At 43.7% G+C, this 22,614-nt stretch overlaps 1 protein-coding gene across 3 annotated transcripts in view; it reads left to right on the forward strand.

The window, feature by feature from the left end:
- The window catches only part of LOC141224337 (polymeric immunoglobulin receptor-like), a 161,644-nt gene that overhangs the window by 110,154 nt on the left and 28,876 nt on the right, over positions 1–22,614 (forward strand). For all 3 annotated transcript variants that reach the window (XM_073666927.1, XM_073666932.1, XM_073666935.1), the window contains 4 exons: positions 4,536–4,868; positions 15,338–15,664; positions 15,754–16,065; positions 16,251–16,353. In XM_073666927.1, the coding sequence (XP_073523028.1) occupies positions 4,536–4,868; positions 15,338–15,664; positions 15,754–16,065; positions 16,251–16,353 (1,075 nt within the window). The remainder of the gene's footprint in view (positions 1–4,535; positions 4,869–15,337; positions 15,665–15,753; positions 16,066–16,250; positions 16,354–22,614) is intronic.

Raw genomic sequence — 22,614 nt, forward strand, 5'->3', positions numbered from 1 at the left:
GAGAACGGAGCGAAGCAAGACTGCGGGGGCCATAGGAAGGTAAGTATAGATTTATGTTTTTATTTTTAAACATTCTTTATGGTCACACTATATAAATCCATGCCGTTTGCATGGATTTATATAGTGTGACCAAGTTGTCAAGCACTTTCCAAGTGATGTTAAAATTGCTTGGAAAGCGCTTGTCAACCCGCATGCGAAAATGCATGTGAAGAACGCTTCACTTCCGCATGTCCCTGGCAGGAAAACGCATGTAAAATCCGCATGCGTTTTTTTTGCCAGGGAGATGCAGAAATGATCAGGAAAAAATCCGGAGCATTTCTGCATCGTGGGCACATAGCCTATTGCTATGTTCACGCATCTTATTTTTTTCAGTATTTTTTGATGCTTTTTTATGCAAATTTTCAGCTGCGTTTTGCAACACCAGCAAAGTCTATAAGATTCCAGAAATCTCATGCACACATCATGGGTTTTTTTTTGTTCAGGATTTTGTGCTTGGCATGTTTTTTGCAAAATAAAGCATGTCACTTCTTTCAGCGTTTTTTCACCCATTGGTAGTGAAAAAAGCGCTGAAAAAACGCAGATGTCAGATTTTTCAGCGTTTTTTGTGCCAAAACTAGAAAGAGATTTTTTTTCACTGAACTTTATGTACATGCATAAAAGAGACAAAAGGACAAAGGAAAAAAACGCTGGAAACATGCTGAAAAAACGCACCAAACAAAAAGAAAAAAAGCAAGAAAAATCCTCAGCAAACCTCCTGGCAAAGATAAGGTTTTGCCGCAGAAAATAAAAAAACAAGATGTGTGAACATAGACTTATATGGCTGGCAAGACACTTCATAGAGTTGTCAGAAAATTGCTCTGGCTACATCCTGATTCCACCGTACATATAAAAGCTAAGCTGAGCGTTCATATGTTCCCTATGGTAGAGGCAGACACAGACAGAAGAGGGAACCTGTACAAGATCAATATATGGGCCCTCTGCAGTCCAATAGTTCATAATATACCACTTCAAAGGCAGTGACAGAAGCTGCTTGCTGCTTTGGGGGTGGAAATGTGCCCCCTTAACTCTTGGGCCCTGGTTTTGCTTACACCAGTGTTATACCAATCCCTGCCCTATGGGGAAAGCAGAGTAAGCTGCGACCAGACTTATTTAGCATCAGTTAAACTGCCTAAAGAACAAAAGTATCAGGTGTTTGAATACAAAGGCTATGTGCCCACGATGCAGAATAGAAGCAGAAAATTTCTGCAGCGTTCCTGCATGTCCTTGGCAGTAAAAACGCTTGCGGATTTTACACACGTTTTTTAAGCGTTTTTGCAGCATTTTTACATGCGGATTTGACTTGCGTTTTTCAAATGCATTGAGCAGTCAAATCCGCATGCGGAAACGCACAAATAATGGACATGCTGCGGATTTTTCCCCACTGAAAATCCGCTGCGGAAATTTCCGCAGCATGTGACAGAACATGAGGATTTTCATTGGGGACCATGGGGCACGTATTACCAAGCGTTTTAAAAGTGTTTCCGCTGCGGAAATTCCACATCAAAAACGCTTGAAAAACGCATAGTGGGCATTCAGCCAAACTGCCCTATCTCGACATTATATGCCATGGCAGAGTCGGGAGGCCTCATACACATTAGATGGCAGTGGTGGAATTTGAAGCTCAATACACGCGAATGCAAAATCTCCAATGGGGTCCCCAACTATTGTAGGCCTTTAATCTAATAGCATTTCTCATATGGCGCACACAGACCTTTTGCCCCTCCCCCCCCCAAGCTCCCATGCCAGTCTGCGACTGAAACCCCTGCACCCACTGTAATAGCATTCTTGTTAGATGGTCAACTTTAATGCGTATAGCAACTTTACACTTCTCTTATGTTAAAGTAACAAAAAACACCACTGCATTAAGTAACGAAGTGTAAGTTGAAAATAATGCTGTCCCCACTTTCTGCATGTTGACATAGCTGCCAATGTCACCACCTTGACTTGGCTATCCGTTTATTTACACAGCCTAATTCAACCAAACAGAGCGCCATACACGGCACTCACACATGCTTGCTTTATGCATTAAATCCCATTTATTTCGATGCAAAGTTCAGTTCAGGATATATTGTGGGATGAAAGTATGCAGCTAATGGACAACAATTGTTTCACACCCTCAGGCGCTCTCTCAAGGCTTATTGGGCGCTTGCATGATGACGCCTTAATTCGCTACCGTGTCGAATAATTAATAATGAATCATTAAAACAATAAATAGTTACAAAAAATGACAAAAATATATCATTGTAAAAGTGACATGAATTGTAATGAATTTTACTAATCCATCATTATAAGAACGTGAAAAGATCATTCCTTTCATTTAATGCCCCTGTCCTAAAGATCATCTGCAATTCACATTGTAATAACGCAGTGTGTTGGACCGCGCCATTTCTTGGTGTAAATATTACTTGCAAATATCAAACAATGAAGGATCGTTATTATGACATTCCTTCACATGATCAGTTAATCTGGTGCATCACCTGACCTATATTAAAGAGTTAACATACTCCCAGATATGCTTAAACATTAGACAAATTGTCTTCCCTATAAGAAAGATATGACAAGGGCAGAAGATCATATAAGCAACATAATCCCTTTCTACAAGTAATACATTATTTAACTATGTAAAACAGGAGCAAACTGAATATCGGTACACATCAACTTACAAAATGAACAGTGTCTTCATTCATGATTTCATACAGGAGAAATGTTTTGTAACCAATTCTCCCTAAGAATCTAATAATGTCTCCTTACTGGTTCATCTCTCACACTTACGAAATGATATGACAGGATGAAATCTGGCTCTGTCTGCAAGGTCTGAATCTGATTTTTTCAGGTGCCAGTATGTATGTATTGCAGTCTTTGTGCTGCTAATAGACTAAATTTAAAAGCAAACATAAATCTCTCAATGTTTTCATTCTTTCTACGACCTCTAGACAATAATTGTCTATGATCCTGGTTTATAGTTTTAGGACATTTGTTCACATGTCACATTTTTAACATGTTTTTTCCAGCTTTTTTTTAGATTATTTTCTGCAAAAAAACCCCAGCATTTTATTGTCTAGAAAAGTGAATGAGATTTTGGAAAACTGATGCAGACGTTGCTTATTTTTTTCTTGCAGATTTGAAGCAGTTTCAGGTCTGCAGCATGTAAATTCTTTTAGGGTTTTTGCAGCATTTTTCATCCATTCAAATGAATGAGAAAAAAACATATGCAAAATGCATGCAAGAGCATAGCTAAAATACATGTTTTTTATGCAGCATTTTTCCAGCAAAGAGACACATTTTCGATGCAGAAATGTCTACATCAAATCCTTAAAGAGTGGTCCAGTACCTAACACGTCCTTTCTAAATATCTGTTTTTACACCCTAAGCACTTTTGTAATTATCTAATTACAAAATACACTACACTGCTCTCTATATGTTTTTTCTACTTAACTTCCTGTGATGTTTTGTTTGATGGGAGCCTCAAACAGGATGTCACAGGAGGCTGGGGCTGCACTCACTTTTCCTGCAGCATCTATCACCCCACTTGGAACATGATGTTATCAGAGGGATGCACTGCAGTTGCATATTAAATACTGTAGATAGATAAAGAAAACTATTGTTATAGATGGGGGAGGGATATTTAGTTTGAGCAGGCATTATGGAGGGCAGTATGGAGGAAAGAGTGCAAGAGAAGAGAGAAATGTCAAAGAGAGCAGCATGGAGGTGCATTGTGATGGTAATGTTATGGAGAGTGGGCAGTTCATTGGGGAGAGTATGGAGAGGGTACAGTATCTGTGGGGACAGTATGGAAAGGGGGTAGCGTGTAAGGGACAGTATGGAGTGGGGCAGTGTGGGGGATGGTATGGAGAGTGGGCAGTGTGGGGGGCAGTTTGGAGAGGGGTAGTTTGTGAGGGCAGTGTGGCGAGGGGCAGCATGTGAGGCACATTGATGGAGAGGGTAAGCTTATGGGGACAGTATGGAGAAGGGACTGCATGTGTAAAATTTATCCTCCTTTAATATGCTCTATCCATTGAGGATGTGAAAAAAGAAAATAATCTGGCTTCAGGTCAGAAGGAAAATCTGGAAAGATTTATATCTTCTTTTAAACGGAATTCTTAGGGAGAATTGGTTACAAAATGTTTCTCCTGAAGGAAATCATATATATAGACACTGTTCATTTTGTAATTTGACTTGATGTACTGTATATAGTGAATGCTATTTAGTTGGCTCTTGGTTTACATAGAGTTAAACAACGTATTATTTGTAGACCAGATTATATTGTTTGCATGATCTTCTACTCTTGTCCTTTCTTTTATATAGTGATGACAATATGTCTATTATTTAAACGTTATCAGGGACATTGTTAACTCATTAATATCGGGCAGGGTGACCCACTCCAAAAGACAACTCAAAAACTCAGTGTGAACATATCAAAAGAGTTTTTTACGTTGATCAATGGAATTATGCATTAATATCTTGTACTTTAACTACTTTAAACAATTAATTCACAGACTCAATCATTCCAAATGAGGCAAAACTGGTCTATGGTCAACTGAGGGGAGCAGCAAACTTTCATTGTGAATTCGGAGATGAATATGCCACACAAAGGAAATATCTTTGCAAAATAGGAAAACTTGGCTGCCAGAATATTATAGACAACACACTGGCAATTGATGCTGCATACTATGGAAGAATTATTCTGCAGGTAGATGAAAAGAGGCCAGGAAGTTTCACCGTAAAAATAATACAACTGAGAATGGAAGATTCTGGGATGTTTTCGTGTGGTGTGGGTAATTTTGGAGGAGTTGGAGAAACTATTGATTTTGACTTGAGAATCAATGAAGGTGAGTAAAAAATAATTACATACACTGTTCAACAACAAAACCATACAAATGTGAAATAGTATCTCTAATATAGACTATTATAAAGGTACCAAGTATGAGTACCCATCACCATACCCAGATATGACGGTCATACAGACATACTGTATATAAGCAATGGAAAAAACAGTATTAAAAAAAAAACAAGCGCTAGTTTCCTTGAAGCTTAATAAATTAACTAATTCTACAATAATGGAGTGCTTGTTTTTTTATATCTCAGGAATACGGGCAATCCCTTTGAAAAGTGTTGTTATAAGACTATTAACAAAAGTATTATACTTCAAAGAAGTGCTAGTGCCTGTGTCGTTTTTAAGACCTCTTTATCTACTGCTTACTAGTGATGAGCGAGCACTAAAATGCTTTGGTACTCGTTGTTCGAGTCCAGAAAATTGGAATGCTCGAGTGCTCGGTCCGAGTAACGAGCATTTTTCAGGCGGCTCCCCCCGGCGGCCTGCAGAAGGCCTAAAAATTGCCCAAATCGATGGGAACAGTGCTCAAATGACATGGAAACAACATGGGGAAGACCCCTGGAAGCATTTATGACTCCCAGGTCACTGCTGTCAACAACGTTGTCAGAGTATTACGCCACTTTTACGGACTCACAATAAAACATACAAAAACTAAACCAAAATGGATTTTCCTGGGAAATATGTTAAGGAACATCCTTTCCAGGGTAATGACTTGCATATAAGGCAAAATAAATAACCAAAACCAAAAATACTCCTCCACACCTTGGGCTATGTTCACACTTAGCGTTTTAGATGCGTTTTTGCACTTTTGCATTGCTTTCAACCAAGATAAATGCATTCACTGGGAAATGTCATTTTAACATTTTACAACCTTATCTGGCCATGTGGTGTGTGAGACATCATCAGACCCATCCTGTTTCATTTCTGAAGGAGGAATTGTGAAAGTCACAAACACTATTTTTACAGCCTTACTATTCTTAAAGGGCCAGCAGTTGGCCCTCACTGTTGTTAGAGAGCCATCAGCCGGCGATACTTTGTTGTTCCCATTATTAACGAGTGGGCCTCCTATACTGTTATTGCTTATGCAGTGACTGCACGGGCTGCCAAAAATTTGGACACAACCCAATACCCCTTTGAAGAGACATAGAGGAGGGTCTCAGTAAAAAAAATGTTCCCATTGTAAAGGAGTGGGTCTCCTATAGTGGTAATGCCCATGCTGTGACTGTAAGGGCTGCCCAAATTTGGTACAAACCCCACTAACAATTTAAAGACACATAGAGTTTGGCCACAGTAACGAGTACGACATGCTCCCATTAGAAAGAAGAGGGTCTGCTATACAGTTATAGGGTATGCAGTGAGTGCAACGGCTGACAAAATTTAGGAAAAACCCTACTAACCATTTAAAGACACATAGAGCTGGGCCACAGTAATGACATTTTCCCATTAGAAAGGAGAGAGTCTGCTATACAGTTATAGGGTATGCAGTGAGTCCAACGGCTGCCAAAATTTAGGAAAAAACCTACTAACAATTTAAAGACACATAGAGCTGGACCACAGTAATGACATGTTCCCATTAGAAAGTAGAGGGTCTGCTATACAGTTATAGGGTATGCAGTGAGTCCAACGGCTGCCAAAATTTAGGAAAAACCCCACTAACAATTTAAAGACACATAGAGGTGGGTCTCAGTAACGACATATTCCCATTAGAAAGGAAAGAGTCTCCCATAATGTTTGCCTATGCATTGACTGCAATGGCTGTCAAAAATTTGGAGGCACTCCAATGCCCCTTGCAAGAGACGCAGAGGTCGGAGGGCCTCCTGAAAACAATGTTCCCATTATTAGGAAGTGTGTCTCCCATACTGTTTGCCTATGCAGTGAAGCAACGGATGCCAAAATTTTGGAGGAACTCCAATGCCCCTTGCAAGAGACGTAGAGGTCGGAGGGCCTTCTGAAAACAATGTTCCCATTATTAGGAAGTGTGTTTCCCATACTGTTTGCCTATGCAGTGAAGCAACGGCTGTCAAAAATTTGGAGCAACTCCAATGCCCCTTACAAGAGACGAAGAGGTCGGAGGGCCTCTTGAAAACAATGTTCCCATTATTAGGAAGTGTGTCTCCCATACTGTTCGCCTATGCAGTGAAGCAACGGCTGCCAAAAATTTGGAGGAACTCCAATGCCCTTTGCAAGAGAACAAAAATATATCTCATACCCTACCATCATTATATATAAATGTAAAGCAAAGTTGCATAATAAATATAGGGTACTTAGTGAACTATTTTTGATCAAAAAAAGTATACAAGCCGTCCCACCAGCGGCAAGGTGACCCTAAATTGGGACGGTACCTATACTGCCTATATTAAAAACCTTACTGTATATCAAAGTTGAAGTAATGCATATAAAAGGGTAGACAAATAGGACCGGGTCCCAACTCCAGACCACCTAGGCCCGTGGTAAGCTACATATATACTAATCAGCTCAACAAAGGGGATGCCACACCCTTAAATTGCACAGAATGCAAACAAGACAAAAAACCAAGCAATGTGAACTGAGGTCTAAGATGGTAGACATGCAAGAAATAGGAGCATGTTCACACTAGCAAAAAGAAGCAAAACCTACAAAAGACAAAAATATATCTCATACCCTACCATCATTATATATAAATGTAAAGCAAAGTTGCATAATAAATATAGGGTACTTAGTGAACTATTTTTGATCAAAAAAAGTATACAAGCCGTCCCACCAGCGGCAAGGTGACCCTAAATTGGGACGGTACCTATACTGCCTATATTAAAAACCTTACTGTATATCAAAGTTGAAGTAATGCATATAAAAGGGTAGACAAATAGGACCGGGTCCCAACTCCAGACCACCTAGGCCCGTGGTAAGCTACATATATACTAATCAGCTCAACAAAGGGGATGCCACACCCTTAAATTGCACAGAATGCAAACAAGACAAAAAACCAAGCAATGTGAACTGAGGTCTAAGATGGTAGACATGCAAGAAATAGGAGCATGTTCACACTAGCAAAAAGAAGCAAAACCTACAAAAGACAAAAATATATCTCATACCCTACCATCATTTGCATTCTGTGCAATTTAAGGGTGTGGCATCCCCTTTGTTGAGCTGATTAGTATATATGTAGCTTACCACGGGCCTAGGTGGTCTGGAGTTGGGACCCGGTCCTATTTGTCTACCCTTTTATATGCATTACTTCAACTTTGATATACAGTAAGGTTTTTAATATAGGCAGTATAGGTACCGTCCCAATTTAGGGTCACCTTGCCGCTGGTGGGACGGCTTGTATACTTTTTTTGATCAAAAATAGTTCACTAAGTACCCTATATTTATTATGCAACTTTGCTTTACATTTATATATAATGATGGTAGGGTATGAGATATATTTTTGTCTTTTGTAGGTTTTGCTTCTTTTTGCTAGTGTGAACATGCTCCTATTTCTTGCATGTCTACCATCTTAGACCTCAGTTCAAATTGCTTGGTCCTTTGCAAGAGAAGTAGAGGTCGGAGGGCCTCCTGAAAACAATGTTGCCATTATTAGGAAGTGTGTCTCCCATACTGTTTGCCTATGGATGTGAAGGAGGAGGACAAGAGCAAGTAGACAAATTCAGACAGCGTATACCCATGTCTGGGTGTGAAGACAGAGGTGCATGGGAATAGAGTTAGACCTCCCAAAAAAAAGATGCTGTATTTGAGTTTATGTTATGCTGCTATCATTCGGTGGTGTTGAGAAGTCTGGCCCAATCCATCCCTTGTTCATTTTTATAAGAATTAGCCTGTCAGCATTTTCAGTTGACAGGCGGATGCGTCTATCTGTTATAATTCCACTGGCGGCACTAAAAACCCGCTCTGATAAAACGCTAGCGGCAGGGCAGGCCAGGACCTTCAAGGCATAGAGAGCCAGTTCATGCCACGTGTCCAGCTTGGACACCCAATAGGTATAAGGCACAGAGGAATCATGAAAGACGTTGGTACGGTCAGCAAGGAACTCCCTCAGCATCTTCCCCAGAGGAATCATGAAAGACGTTGGTACGGTCAGCAAGGTACTCCCTCAGCATCTTCCCCAACTTTTCCCTCTTTTGGAGAGTACCCCACGCGGTCTGAGAAAACTGTCCCAGAACTTTGACAGTGTTCCTCTGTCTCTGCTAGATTGCATTTGTGTTTCTCTCGCCTGTACTCATTGGTTGTCCAACGAACTGTGACCTCTGCCGCCAGCGTATTCAGATGGGAATTTTTTTAACAATTACGCATCAAGGGCTTTCTGGTACTGCCCCATTTTATTAGGCTTGTCCTTCTTGGAAATAAGAGACAGAAAGTTCTCCTTGTAGCGTAGGTCTTGAAGTGTCTGAACCAAAAATCACTGTCACCTAAAATTTGGACAATGCGAGGGTCACGGGAAAGGCAGCATAACATAAACTCAGCCATATGTGCCAGACTGCAAAGAGGTAAGAGTTCCGTGTCCTGACCAAGAGGATGACTAACCATGCTCTCCTCCTCATCCTCCTCCTCTTCCTCCTCCTCCCTGTCCTCAGGCCATCCACGCTGAACAGACGGTATGACAATTGGGCAGATAGTACCGTCTAGAGCGCAGGAAGCTAGCTCCTGTCTTTCATCCTCCTCCTCCTCTTCCTCATTGTCACCTAATCCACATTGGGATGAGATGAGTCTGGGCTGTGTGTAGTCACCCTGTATGGTTCCTTGCTTCATCTCATCGTGCTCCCCCTGCAATGCATCCTCTTTAATTGTGAGCAGAGAGCGCTTCAGAAGACAGAGAAGCAGGATGCTAACGCTAATTATGGCGTCATCGCCACTCACCATCTTGGTGGAGTCCTCAAAGTTTAGGAGGATGGTACATATGTCTCACATCCATGTCCACTCCTGAGGTTTTATGTGTGGAGTCTGACCTGATAACCGATGGCATTGTTGATGCAGGTAGTAAACAACTGCCCTCTTCTGCTCACAAATCCTTCCCAACATCTGCAATGTAGATTTTCAACGAATGGGGACATCACAAATCAGTCAGTGAGCTGGAAGCTGCAAATGCTGCTGAAGCACGTCAAGGACAGCGGAAGCTGTAGCTGACTTTCTAAAATGGGCACACAGGTGGTGTACTTTGACAAGCAGATCCAACAGATCCGGTTTTGAGAAACTGCTGAACCTCAAGGTTAAGCACATGGGCAAGGCATGGTATGTGTGTGATCTCGCCTCATCTCAGAGAAACCACCAGGTTCCGGACATTGTTACACACGACTATGCTTGGCTGTAGGGTCAGCGGTTTCAGACACAGATCTGCCTGCTCTTTCAGAGCAGTCCACAACTCTTCAGCATTGTGCAGTTTGTCACCTAAGCATATTAGCTTCAGCACTGCTTGTTGTCACTTGGCCGAGGCAGTGCTGCAGTGCTTCCAGCTTGTGACTGATATGGTCATTTTAGAGATGGAGGCTGAAGAGGAGGAGGTGCAGGAGCTGTAGACTGAGGGGGCAACCCTGATTGACCCAGGGCCCGCAATCCTCAGCGTCAGGAGGATGTGTTCCGTCCCAAGGTCCGACTGGGTCCCGGCTTCCACTATATTAACCCAGTGTACCATCAGCGAGATATACCATCCCTGCCCACAAGCACTTGTCCACGTGTCCGTGGTTAGGCGGACTTTCCCGGTAACTGCGTTGCTGAGGACACGGCTAATGTTGTGGGACACATGCCCGTGTAATGCGGGGAAGGCACACTGAGAGAAATAGTGGCGGCTGGGGACCGAATACTCAGGTCCCCACTCGGTTGCGGAAAGCTTCTGTCTCCACGAGCATAAAAAGCAACATTTCGAGAGCAAGCATTCGCGAAATGTGTGAATTTAGTAGTGTGGGCTGTGGGGTCGTTGGCTGAGTATTTGTGCTTGCGTTCCAAGGACTGGGGTAGGGACTACTGAACTCTGCGCTGGGACGAGGACCTCGCTACCCCTGTGTGCTGCTGTCCTCACTCTGTATGTCCCCTTGGCAGGTTGGGTCAGTTACTGTATCATCCACCACCTCGTCTTCCACCTCCGCACCCTGGTCCTCTCCCGACTTTCATGCAATTGTGTCTCATCATCCACCTCTAGCGACAGTAATTGCACTTTCCCACCATTGCCTTCGTGTGACCGTAGCTGCTCCAATATTTGGGCATCGCTACACGCGTTCTCCTCTTGACTCACTTGAACCTGGCCGGGTGAAAGGCCTGAATCTACAAATGGAAAAGTGAACAGCTCTTCTGAGTGTCCAAGTGTGGGATCAGTTGTCTCTGGGCACTCAGCATGGTGGGAAGAGGAGGATCAGGGTGAGGAATATGCGGCCCAGACTCACGGCTACTGAGACTTGACCATGTGGTCTTATTTTGGAACGCAGTTATATGTGATACGTCTGATAGAGAACCACAGTTTTAAATAGCAGGGCTGTATTTTACTAATATTATTCTACACAGAGACCTAGTGTGAATAGCTTGACCGACACACTGCAACGAAATGAAATTGGAAGAAATGGCTGATTTTAGAACACTGTTATAGGTGATATGTCTGACAGAGAACCATGGTTTTAAATAGCAGGCCTGTTATTTACTAATATTATTCTACACAGAGACCTGGTGTGAATAGCTTGACCAACACACTGCAATGAAATAAAAATGGAAGAAATGGCTGATTTTGGAACACTGTTATAGGTGATATGTCTGACAGAGATCCATGGTTTTAAATAGCAGGCCTGTAATTTACTAATACTATTCTTCACAGACATCTAGTGTGAATAACTTGACCGACACACTGCAACAGAATGGAAAAGGAGGCCAATATTTTCCACGTTCAGTTCAAATTTCTGGATTTTTATTGCTGAAATACGGAACAGATCTGGCTGTATTCTGCAGTGCTAACAAGCAAATGGAGAAGAAAAATGGTGTACTCTGGATTGCTTTTTAAGCAAATAACCAGGATTAAGATAAAAAAAATTTCCCTGGCCCCTGATATCTGGGGCTATGTCTACAAATTTCTGTAATTATTACACCAGCAGCAGACAGGACGTTCAATGGGCCCTCTTGCAAAATATATGCACTGCAGTCTGCCACATACACTGTCTGTCTGCCTAACACTGATTATATGCAGCTGGATTAGTCCTCAGAAGAACTGTTAGTTCAGATGGATATATATATATATATATATATATATATATATATATGTTGTGGAATACCTATACTAACTATAAACAAGCAAATCTCTTTCTGACTCAGCAGCACCTCTACCTACTCTGCCTGTTTCCGGGGTAGACTGTGATGAGCATAGCGGCGCCAGGTCTTATATGGACCTGATGACGCTGTTCGGCCAGCCAATCACTGTAATGCCACAACCAACATGGCTACGGCATTACATTGCATGGCAGGCAATCCCTGTATGTTCAGTGGCTCTCTAAAGAGCGCCAAACATGCAGGGAGGGGACCCGAATTCCCGTCCGAGCAAGAGGGAAATACTCGCCGAGCTTGTCGAGCACCGTGATGCTCCTGGTCGGATGAGTACCGAGCAGTGGCGAGCATGTTCACTCATAACTAGTCATCATCTAATCTCTCACATGTGATTTTTGCAGACTTGTGGTCATGTGACGACTGATATTCCTCCTGCTTTTCTCAATTGAAAATAAGAACAAAGTGAGAAGCAGTAGGAACACTTGACAGACCACTTAAACAGAGAAACAAAGACCAAGAAGAAGTCTGTGAGACTGGGCGCAGCCACCCAGGTTATAATGAGCACTGTGTTCACAGATGAGGCCTAGTTCACATTTATCTTTTTGTTTTGTGCTGAGCACTGCATCAGGGATTCTGATGAAATCCCCTAAAAATGGGATTCACTGCCTGGAGGAGGCATTCAGTTTGGACTACGTCTGGCCTGTGTTCTCATGGTGTCCATATTGTTTAGATAGGCACAAAGGCATGGTAGACCACATATTTATGTCTGCCTAAAAAATCAAGCACCAACAGAACAACGGAACAAACTGGTTCCAACGTTACTCCATCTGCTTTATACCTGATTGAGCCATTCAGTATGGGATAGATGGAATAACTTTGAACTTTGTTTGGGCTGTGCTCTCATGTAGTTCATATTATTTATTTGCGCAAAATAGCATGGTAGGTCATACTTTTGTGCCTTCCTAAAATGATAGTTACCATGGGAAAGGAGGCCAAATAGAGTCCAAAGTTACTCTGACTTCCCGATTATACTAAATTGCTCTGTCGGGGCTCTGACGGGGGTTTTGTCTGAAATGTTTTTTGGGGATTATTATTATTATTTATTATTATAGCGCCATTAATTCCATGGCGCTTTACATGTGAAAAAGGGGACAACAAGTACAATAGTTTGAACAAAAACAATCACTGACTGGTACAGGAGAAGAGAGGACCCTGTCTGCTATGGCTCACAATCTAGAATGGGAGGTGAGGATACAGTAGGTGAGGGCACAGCTGGTCATGCAAGAGGGCTACTGCAGGCTGTAGGCTTGTCGGAAGAGGTAGGTCTTCAGGTTCCTTTTGCAGGTTTCCACGGTAGGCGAGAGTCTTACATGTTGGAGTACAGAGTTCCAGAGTAGGTGAGATGCACGAGAGAAATCTTGCATGCGATTGTGGGAGGAGGAGATCAGAGGGGAGTAGAGAAGGGGGTTCTGTGAGGATGGGAGGTTGCGTGCAGGTAGGTACCGGGAGACTAGGTCACAGATGTATGGAGGAGACAGGTTGTGAATGGCTTTGTATGCCAAGGTTAGGGTCTTGAATTTGAGTCTTTGGGCAATGGGGAGCCAGTGCTTGAATTGGCAGAGGGTAGAGGCAGGGGAATAGCAGGGGGACAGGTGGATTAGTCGGGCAGCAGAGTTTAGGATAGATTGCAGGGGTGCGAGAGTGGTAGAAGGGAGGCCACAGAAAAGGAGATTGCAGTAGTCGAGGTGAGAGATGAGGGCATGCACTAGTGTTTTTGCAGATTCATGGTTGAGGAATGCACAGATCTGGAAAATATTTTTGAGTTGGAGTTGGCATGAAGTGGAAAGGGCTTGGATATGAGGTTTAAAGGAGAGATCAGAGTCAAGGGTTACCCCGAGGCAGCGAGCTTGCGGGACTGGGGAGAGTGGACAGCCATTGACTTTGATAGATAAGTCAGGTAGGGGGTTGAGTGAGATGTTGGAAAGATGATGAATTTGGTTTTATTCATATTAAGATTTAGGAATCTAACAGAGAAGAAAGATGAAATAGCGCACAGACATTGTGGGATTCTGGTGACATTGTGGTGATATCAGGTCCAGAGAGGTAGATATTTGTTTCATCAGCATAGAGGTTATACTGGAAGCCGTGAGACTCTATGAGCTGTCCCAGGCCAAAGGTGTAGATGGAGAAGAGCCTGGGTCCTAGAACTGAACCGTGGGGGACACAGACAGATAGGGGGCGAGATGAGGAGGTGGTGTGTGAGTAGGAGACGCTGAATGTCCGGTCTGTTAGTTATGAGGAGATCCAAGATAGGGCCAAGTCTGTGATGCTGAGAGATGAGAGAGTCTGTATTAAGAGGGAATGGTCTACTGTGTCAAAGGCAGAGGACAGGTCCAGGAGGAGGAGGACAGAGTAGTGTCGCTTGGATTTGGCGGTCAGTAGGTCGTTGATGACTTTAGTCAGGGCAGTTTCAGTGGAGTGATGGGGGTGGCAGCCAGATTGTAAGTGGTTAAAGAGGGAGCAGGAGGAGAGGTGGGAGGACAGTTCAAAATGGACGTGTTATTCAAGTAATTTTGAGGCATAGGGGAGAAGTGATATGGGGCGATAACTAGACAGAGAGGATGGATCATGGGAGGGCTTTTTGAGGATGGGTGTGATCGAGGCATGTTTGAAGCATGAGGGGAAGATGCCAGTTGTTAGTGTCAGGTTGAAGAGTTTCTGGACAGGGGATTGTGGACCTGGAGAGGAGAGGGAAGATAATGTGAGTAAGTTGTGGTCAGAAAGAGGGAGAGGTGAGTTAGAGAGGTTAGATAGGGAACAGAGGTGGGTGAAGATGAGGTCCAGTGTGTGTCCATCTTTGTGAGTGGCTGCGGAAGACCATTGAGTGAGGCCAAAGGAGGAAGTGAGGGATAGAAGCTTAGAGACAGATGAGTGGGAAGTGTCAGTGGGGATGTTGAATTCACCCATGATAATAGCCGGGATGTCAGAGGAAAGGAAATGGAGTAGCCAGGTGGTGAAGTGGTCAAAGAAGGTGGAAGATTTACCGGTAGATGGAAATGCCAATGAAGTGCTCAGGGTAGAGCAAAGGATAAATGTGGATCTGGCCTAAAACTTACATAAAAATACCAATCACTGCATTATTTAATTCCACCTTTTAATACTATTCAAAACCACAAAAACAGTAAAGAAGCACACCATCTGGTCCATAATCACTACTAACTGGGATGTGATATTGGTGTTTGTCTTCCACAGAGACTGATATACCGCAAGGATCTAGATTACTGTCGACAAGATTAGGTGGATCAATATCTGCTGTCTGTAACTATGATCCTAATAAGGATTACACTCTTAAGTTTTGGTGTAAATTGGAAGGTTCAGTCTGTACTCCACTCATAAATACAGATGGCTATGTGAAGGATGATTTTGAAGGAAAACTTGCCATTTATGATGATCCCAAAAATGGCACTATGCAGGTCCTTATGAACCAAATAACCAAAGGAGATGAAGGCTGGTACTGGTGTGTACTGACAGATGGAAAACATGATCAAACTTCAACTGTACAAATCAAGATTTCTGAAGGTACAAGACCTATACCTAATATCAATAAATATGACTTTTCATTATGACAACTGTTCTAATCATACAATCATATTATTGGTTTTTTTTAGGAAGTCTTGATGGACTGACTGGTGGTCAAACAATGAATGTAAAAACTGGAGAAACTATTAAAATCCCATGCTCCTATCCATGTCGATTTAACACCGACCAAAAATATTGGTGCAAATTAAGTGGCATTAATTGTAAGGAAGTAATCTCTCATGTCAATGATGATGAAAATAGTCTTAGTGTATCATGTGAGACCCGGGAACTGGTCCTCACCATTGAAACAATATCCCAAAAAGACAGCGGATGGTATTGGTGTGGAGTCAAAAAAGATGGAAAATATGGAAACACTATAGCAGTGCGAGTTATAGTGGACGGTGAGTTTTTGTATTGATTAGTCAAATGTCAAGCACATTGGGAAAGAGTTGTATGACATTTACAATGGCAACTTGGAATTAGACAATGTGTTTGTTTTCAGTTGCTGTATCTCAACCAGCTACAGCTAAAAGCACAGACATATCATATTTTTGTTAGATTGTATGCTTTTTTTTTGTTAAATTAGAAGCAACCGGAGATGTTCTTGACACTGAAGCAACTGGAGATGTACGTAATTCTGACACTGGGCGACGTGCTAATGTACCCAATGAGGAGATATCCCCTACCAGGTTACCATTCAATAATATTTCTGTAGATAATTATTTACTTAAGTTATTACAATGAATCAATTTCTATATTGGTATCTATGTAATATTTTCCATATTTTTGGTTTATTATTTCCTTGTATCATTTCGTATTTACTTTTTTTTTCAATATAAACAGCAATGCTTTATTAAAAAATAACCTTTCCACACAAGGAAAAGAATCGCCATTCTAGAAAAGGGGAGTCATGCAAAGTGTTCCTTTTTGTCCTTTGTTCTAAGAGGTACACAACCATTTTTTGAACCTTTCATGCAGCTGTTCCAGGATTATCAGGTTCCACAAGTGCACTTCCCCTCAAAAAATAATAGAATTTTTTTTACCCTCATTTACATCTGCATAAAATCTTAAATAAATATAAACTTACCTAGATGAAGCATATATGATATACCTAAATTACAATGTTTATAATCCCCGTGATGCCAACACTTGAAGGCTAGGCATCTGTATTAGAACTCCAGGGCACTGCTCGTTACATTTGTCAGAGGCATGGGACCCCTGTGCGAGAATTGTATTTGCGCCCCACTTCTAAAAATGGGTTTTCTATTTTAAATTTTTATTCCATAGGCTTACGCTAGTGAAAAATAATCAGGGTTGCCCATACACCTTGGATACTGCCTTTGTCTATCTATACAGGCTGCAGTGATGATGAACATCATAACCACAACACACATGACCAGTTTAGGCAATCACTGGGCTCAGCAGCTTGTGCTGTCTACCTCAACACGACCTCTGAGCTCAGCAATAGAGATGAGCATTGTTCTACTCGAACTGTTCGCCAATCTCAAATTCGAGCTGTTTTGGGCGGTGTTCGAGCCGTTCGGCGAAAACGAACGATTTGAGAAAAATTCGGCTGTTCGAGGTTATGTTCGATAACTGTTCGTGCACCAAAATCATAACTGGATTTTTTCTCAGTAATGATGAAAATTAATGTTAATACGCAGTTTGAGTGTACAGCGGGGTGGGGGGAGCGGCAGGGGATGGATCTCTGCAGGAATAATGAAGAACTCCATTTTTTTTTCTCTTTCCCGCATTTACAGTGGGGAGGTGCAATCTGTCAGCCTATCAGCAGCGCACACACGGAGCGAAGTGCTTTTTTTCACACAAGCAAGGGCATGTGTCATTGGCAGTGTATGTCGCATGTCCTTGCCCTATAAGACCCAGCCATTTTCCCTGTCGCCACCATTTTCTCACTGCTGCAGCTGCGTGTTAGACGGCACCGCTGTTGCTGTGTGCACTATACCTTGTTAATTTCAAGCCAATTTTCGCACAAATCTACAGATAGCTTGGGAGTAGGGAATAGTTGTGATTGCAGTCCTTTTAAGGACTAGGTTACAGCATTTCCTACAACTTTTATCAGGCAGGTCTGTGCTCTTAAATAGATAGATTGTGGGAGTAAAGACTAATTGTAATTGCAGTCCTTTTCAGGACTAGGTTACATCAGTTCCTATCAGTTTTTGCCAGGCAGGTCTGTGCCAGTGCTGTGCAAGTTTTTTTCACAGCATTTGGCTGAATCGAGCAAAGCTAATCCTTTTTGGCCTATTGCAGAGTGTGTTAGTCAGTGGAGTAGCCTATCTGTGTTGCAAGACATACCACCTGTGTATAGAATACCAATTTTTTTACTGCACCTAGTGAAGTAAAATCTTTTCGGCATAGCATCATTCTATTAGTCCATCTATACTGACCTCCATCAGGTTGCAAATTGAATATAATTTTTTTCTGCATCTAGCTCTGAAAAAATATTTGGGCTTCTAGCAGTGTGTGGGACTTGTTCTATTAGTCCATCTATACTGACCTCCATCAGGTTGCAAACTGAATATAATTTTTTTCTGCATCTAGCTCTGAAAAAATATTTGGCCTTCTAGCAGTGTGTGACTTTCTCTATTAGTCCATCTATACTGACCTCCATCAGGTTGCAAATTAAAAATAATTTATATCTGCATCTAGCTCTGAAAAAATATTTGGCCTTCTAGCAGTGTGTGGGACTTTCTCTATTAGTCCATCTATACTGACCTCCATCAGGTTGCAAATTAAAAATATTTTTTTGTCTGCATCTAGCTCTGAAAAAATATTTGGCCTTCTAGCAGTGTGTGGGACTTTCTCTATTAGTCCATCTATACTGACCTCCATCAGGCTGCAAATTAAAAATAATTTTTATCTGCATCTACCTCTGAAAAAATATTTGGCCTTCTAGCAGTGTGTGGGACTTGTTCTATTAGTCCATCTATACTGACCTCCATCAGGTTGCAAACTGAATATAATTTTTTTCTGCATCTAGCTCTGAAAAAATATTTGGCCTTCTAGCAGTGTGTGGGACTTTCTCTATTAGTCCATCTATACTGACCTCCATCAGGTTGCAAATTAAAAATAATTTATATCTGCATCTAGCTCTGAAAAAATATTTGGCCTTCTAGCAGTGTGTGGGACTTTCTCTATTAGTCCATCTATACTGACCTCCATCAGGTTGCAAATGAAAAATAATTTTTTGTCTGCATCTAGCTCTGAAAAAATATTTGGCCTTCTAGCAGTGTGTGGGACTTTCTCTATTAGTCCATCTATACTGATCTCCATCAGGTTGCAAATTAAAAATAATTTTTATCTGCATCTAGCTCTGAAAAAGTATTTGGGCTTCTAGCAGTGTGTGGGACTTGGTCTATTAGTTCATCTATACTGACCTCCATCAGGTTGCAAATTGAATATCATTTTTTTCTGCATCTAGCTCTGAAAAAATATTTGGGCTTCTAGCAGTGTGTGGGACTTGTTCTATTAGTCCATCTATACTGATCTCCATCAGGTTGCAAATTAAAAATAATTTTTATCTGCATCTAGCTCTGAAAAAATATTTGGGCTTCTAGCTGTGTGTGGGACTTGTTCTATTAGTCCATCTATACTGACCTCCATCAGGTTGCAAACTGAATATCATTTTTTTCTGCATCTACCTCAGAAAAAAAATGTGGGCTTCTAGCAGTGTGTGGGACTTGTTCTATTAGTCCATCTATACTGACCACCATCAGGTTGCAAATTGAATATAATTTTTTTCTGCATCTACTTCTGAAAAAATATTTGGGCTTCTAGCAGTGTGTGGGACTTGGTCTATTAGTCCATCTACACTGACCTCCATCAGGTTGCAAATTAAAAATAATTTTTATCTGCATCTAGCTCTGAAAAAATATTTGGGCTTCTAGCAGTGTGTGGGACTTGGTCTATTAGTCCATCTATACTGATCTCCATCAGGTTGCAAATTAAAAATAATTTTTATCTGCATCTAGCTCTGAAAAAGTATTTGGGCTTCTAGCAGTGTGTAACGGGTCTGGGAGGCGGAACCTCTGAGCTACTATACAAGGGGGCGGTCCTTGTAAGGGAGCGGGTGGCAATCAGGGATGACGGGCAGGCAGTCACAGCAGGTGACCGGGACAGTTTCTGAGTGGACGGGCTGGAGGTCACGGCAAGTGACCGGGGCAGTCTCTGGAAGAACGGGCAGGAGGTCACGGCAAGTGACCGGGGCAGTCTCTGGATGAACGGGCAGGGAGTTACGGCAAGTGACCGGGGCAGTCTCTGGATGAACGGGCAGGGAGTTACGGCAAGTGACCGAGGCAGTCTCTGGGTAAAGGGTAGGTACGACCTGTGATGGCAGAGCCTCCGGGTAGGCTAGCAGGCAGATGGTAGTTGTGTGCTCCCAGGTGAGCAAGCAAGAGTCTCTGGAATGGTAGGTGGTCACAGCACGTGACGGCGAAGCCTCCAGGTAGGCTAGCAGGCAGGTAACAGGTGGGCGCTCCCAGGTGAGCGGGCAGGAGTCTCTGGAAAGGCAGATGGTCACAGCACGTGACGGCGGAGCCTCCAGGTAGGCTAGCAGGCAGGTAACAGGTGTGCGCTCCCAGGTGAGCGGGCAGGAGTTTCTGGAAAGGCAGATGGTCACAGCACGTGACGGCGGAGCCTCCAGGTAGGCTAGCAGGCAGGTAACAGGTGTGCGCTCCCAGGTGAGCGGGCAAGCTGGTCCATAGACAGACTGACAGGAGTTGGAAGGCAGACCGTCGGACCTCAGGCTAGCAGGCAGGTGACTGGATATCAGGCAGGACAAAGGCAGCAAGCTGGCAGGAATCTGGCAGGTAACTGGCAGGTAACTGGCAACGGGACCTGAGGGCTGAAGCACAGGTGAGACACAGGTGCAAACAACATTGCTCGGGCACCTCCATTTTGGAGGAGGTGCCCTTTATATGGGAGGTCCTCCGGCAATTGGCCGGGGACTCCTTAGGACGGCGCGCGCGGTCCCTTTAAGAGAGGGGGAGCGCGCGCGCGCCCTAAGCACACTGCCGGGGAAGGAGCGCGCGCCGGAAGCAGCGGGGAGAGCAGCGCTGGAGGACGCCGTGCCAGGAGCGGGGAGGTGAGAGGGACGGCATCTCTGCCTAGAACGGGGCAGAGACGCCGATGCTACAGTACCCCCCCCCTTTAGGCCCCCTCTTTTTTAGGCCAGAAAGAAATTTTTCAAGGAGAAGCGGGGCGTTGATGTTCTCCCTGGGTTCCCAAGTTCTCTCCTCAGGACCAAACCCCTTCCAATCTACCAGAAAAAAGGTTTTTCCTCTTACCCTCTTGGAGGCCAGAATACTCTCTACCTCAAAGATGTCATCAGCGGAAACCGGAGCAGGAGGGGCACCTGGATTTTTGGAAAAAGAGTTAAAGACAACGGGTTTGAGGAGAGATACGTGGAAGGAGTTGGGGATCCGTAGGGTGGCCGGGAGTTTTAATTTGTAGGCCACAGGGTTAATTTGCCTGAGGACTTCGAAGGGGCCAATGAATCGAGGACCCAACTTGTAGGAGGGTATTTTGAGCCGCACATGTTTGGATGAGAGCCAAACCTTGTCTCCCGGACGGAATTGGGGCGGATCCAGACGTCTCTTATCAGCATATCTCTTCATCCGCTCAGAGGAGAGAAGAAGAGCGGACCTGGTGCTCTCCCAAATAGTAGAAAATTCGCTGACAAGAGACTCCGCAGCAGGGTTGTCCACAGAAACGGAGACAGGAAGTGGAATCCGGGGATGTTGGCCACCAACTATAAAGAACGGGGATTTGGAAGAGGACTCGCTCTCATGGTTGTTATAAGAGAACTCGGCCCATGGTAGAAGATCCACCCAGTCCGAGTGGTGAGCATCCACGAAGTGCCGGAGGTAGCTGGACAAGATCTGATTGATCCGCTCCACTTGACCATTGGACTGAGGGTGGTAAGCGGAGGAGAAATCCAGGGTAATGTCCAGCAGCTTACAAGTGGCTCTCCAGAAACGAGAGGTGAACTGAACCCCACGATCCGACACGATGTGGAGGGGCAGACCATGGAGACGGAAGATGTGGCGGATAAAGTCTTTAGCCAACTCGGGTGCAGACGGAAGACCAGGCAGGGGAATGAAGTGGGCCATCTTAGAAAAACGGTCAGCGACAACCCAAATGACGGTACAACCGGCAGAAACTGGAAGGTCGGTGATAAAGTCCATAGCGATGTGTTGCCAAGGAGCAGCAGGTACGGGAAGGGGCAGGAGATGGCCGGCAGGTAGATGTCGGGGAACTTTGTTACGAGCACAGGATGAACAGGCCGCGACGAAGTCTACCACGTCCTTACGTAGGGTAGGCCACCAGTAATGCCGGGCAATAAGTTGAAAGGTCTTTTTTTGGCCAGCATGGCCAGCTAGTTTAGAAGAATGTCCCCAGCGAAGAACCTTCTCCCGATCTGGCACAGCTATGAACGTCTTACCGGGTGGAAGACGAGTTAGATCCAAGGGAGCCACATTCATCACCTTGGAGGAGTCGATGATGTGCGTAGGTTCCTCCTCTTGATCGGAGGACAGGAAAGACCGAGACAAGGCATCAGCTTTGACGTTCTTGTCCGCCGGACGGAAATGAAGAGTGAAGTCGAAGCGGGCAAAAAACAACGACCACCGGGCCTGGCGAGGATTGAGCCTCTGGGCATTTTGGAGATATGCCAGGTTTTTGTGATCCGTGTAGATAATTACCGGGTAGAGAGCCCCTTCAAGCAGATAGCGCCACTCTCCTAGTGCCAATTTGATGGCTAGCAATTCCCGGTCTCCAATGGAGTAGTTGCGCTCCGACGAGGAGAAGATTTTGGAGAAGAAGCCGCACGTTACCATTCTCCCGGTAGAAGACTTCTGGGTGAGCACCGCTCCGGCTCCGGAGGAGGAAGCATCAACCTCCAGGTAGAATTGTTTATTACAGTCCGGACGGTG

This window comes from Phyllobates terribilis, unplaced genomic scaffold (genome assembly GCF_046119375.1).
Source record: "Phyllobates terribilis strain yellow unplaced genomic scaffold, ASM4611937v1 Scaffold_2__4_contigs__length_985480577, whole genome shotgun sequence".
NCBI lineage: Eukaryota > Metazoa > Chordata > Amphibia > Anura > Dendrobatidae > Phyllobates > Phyllobates terribilis.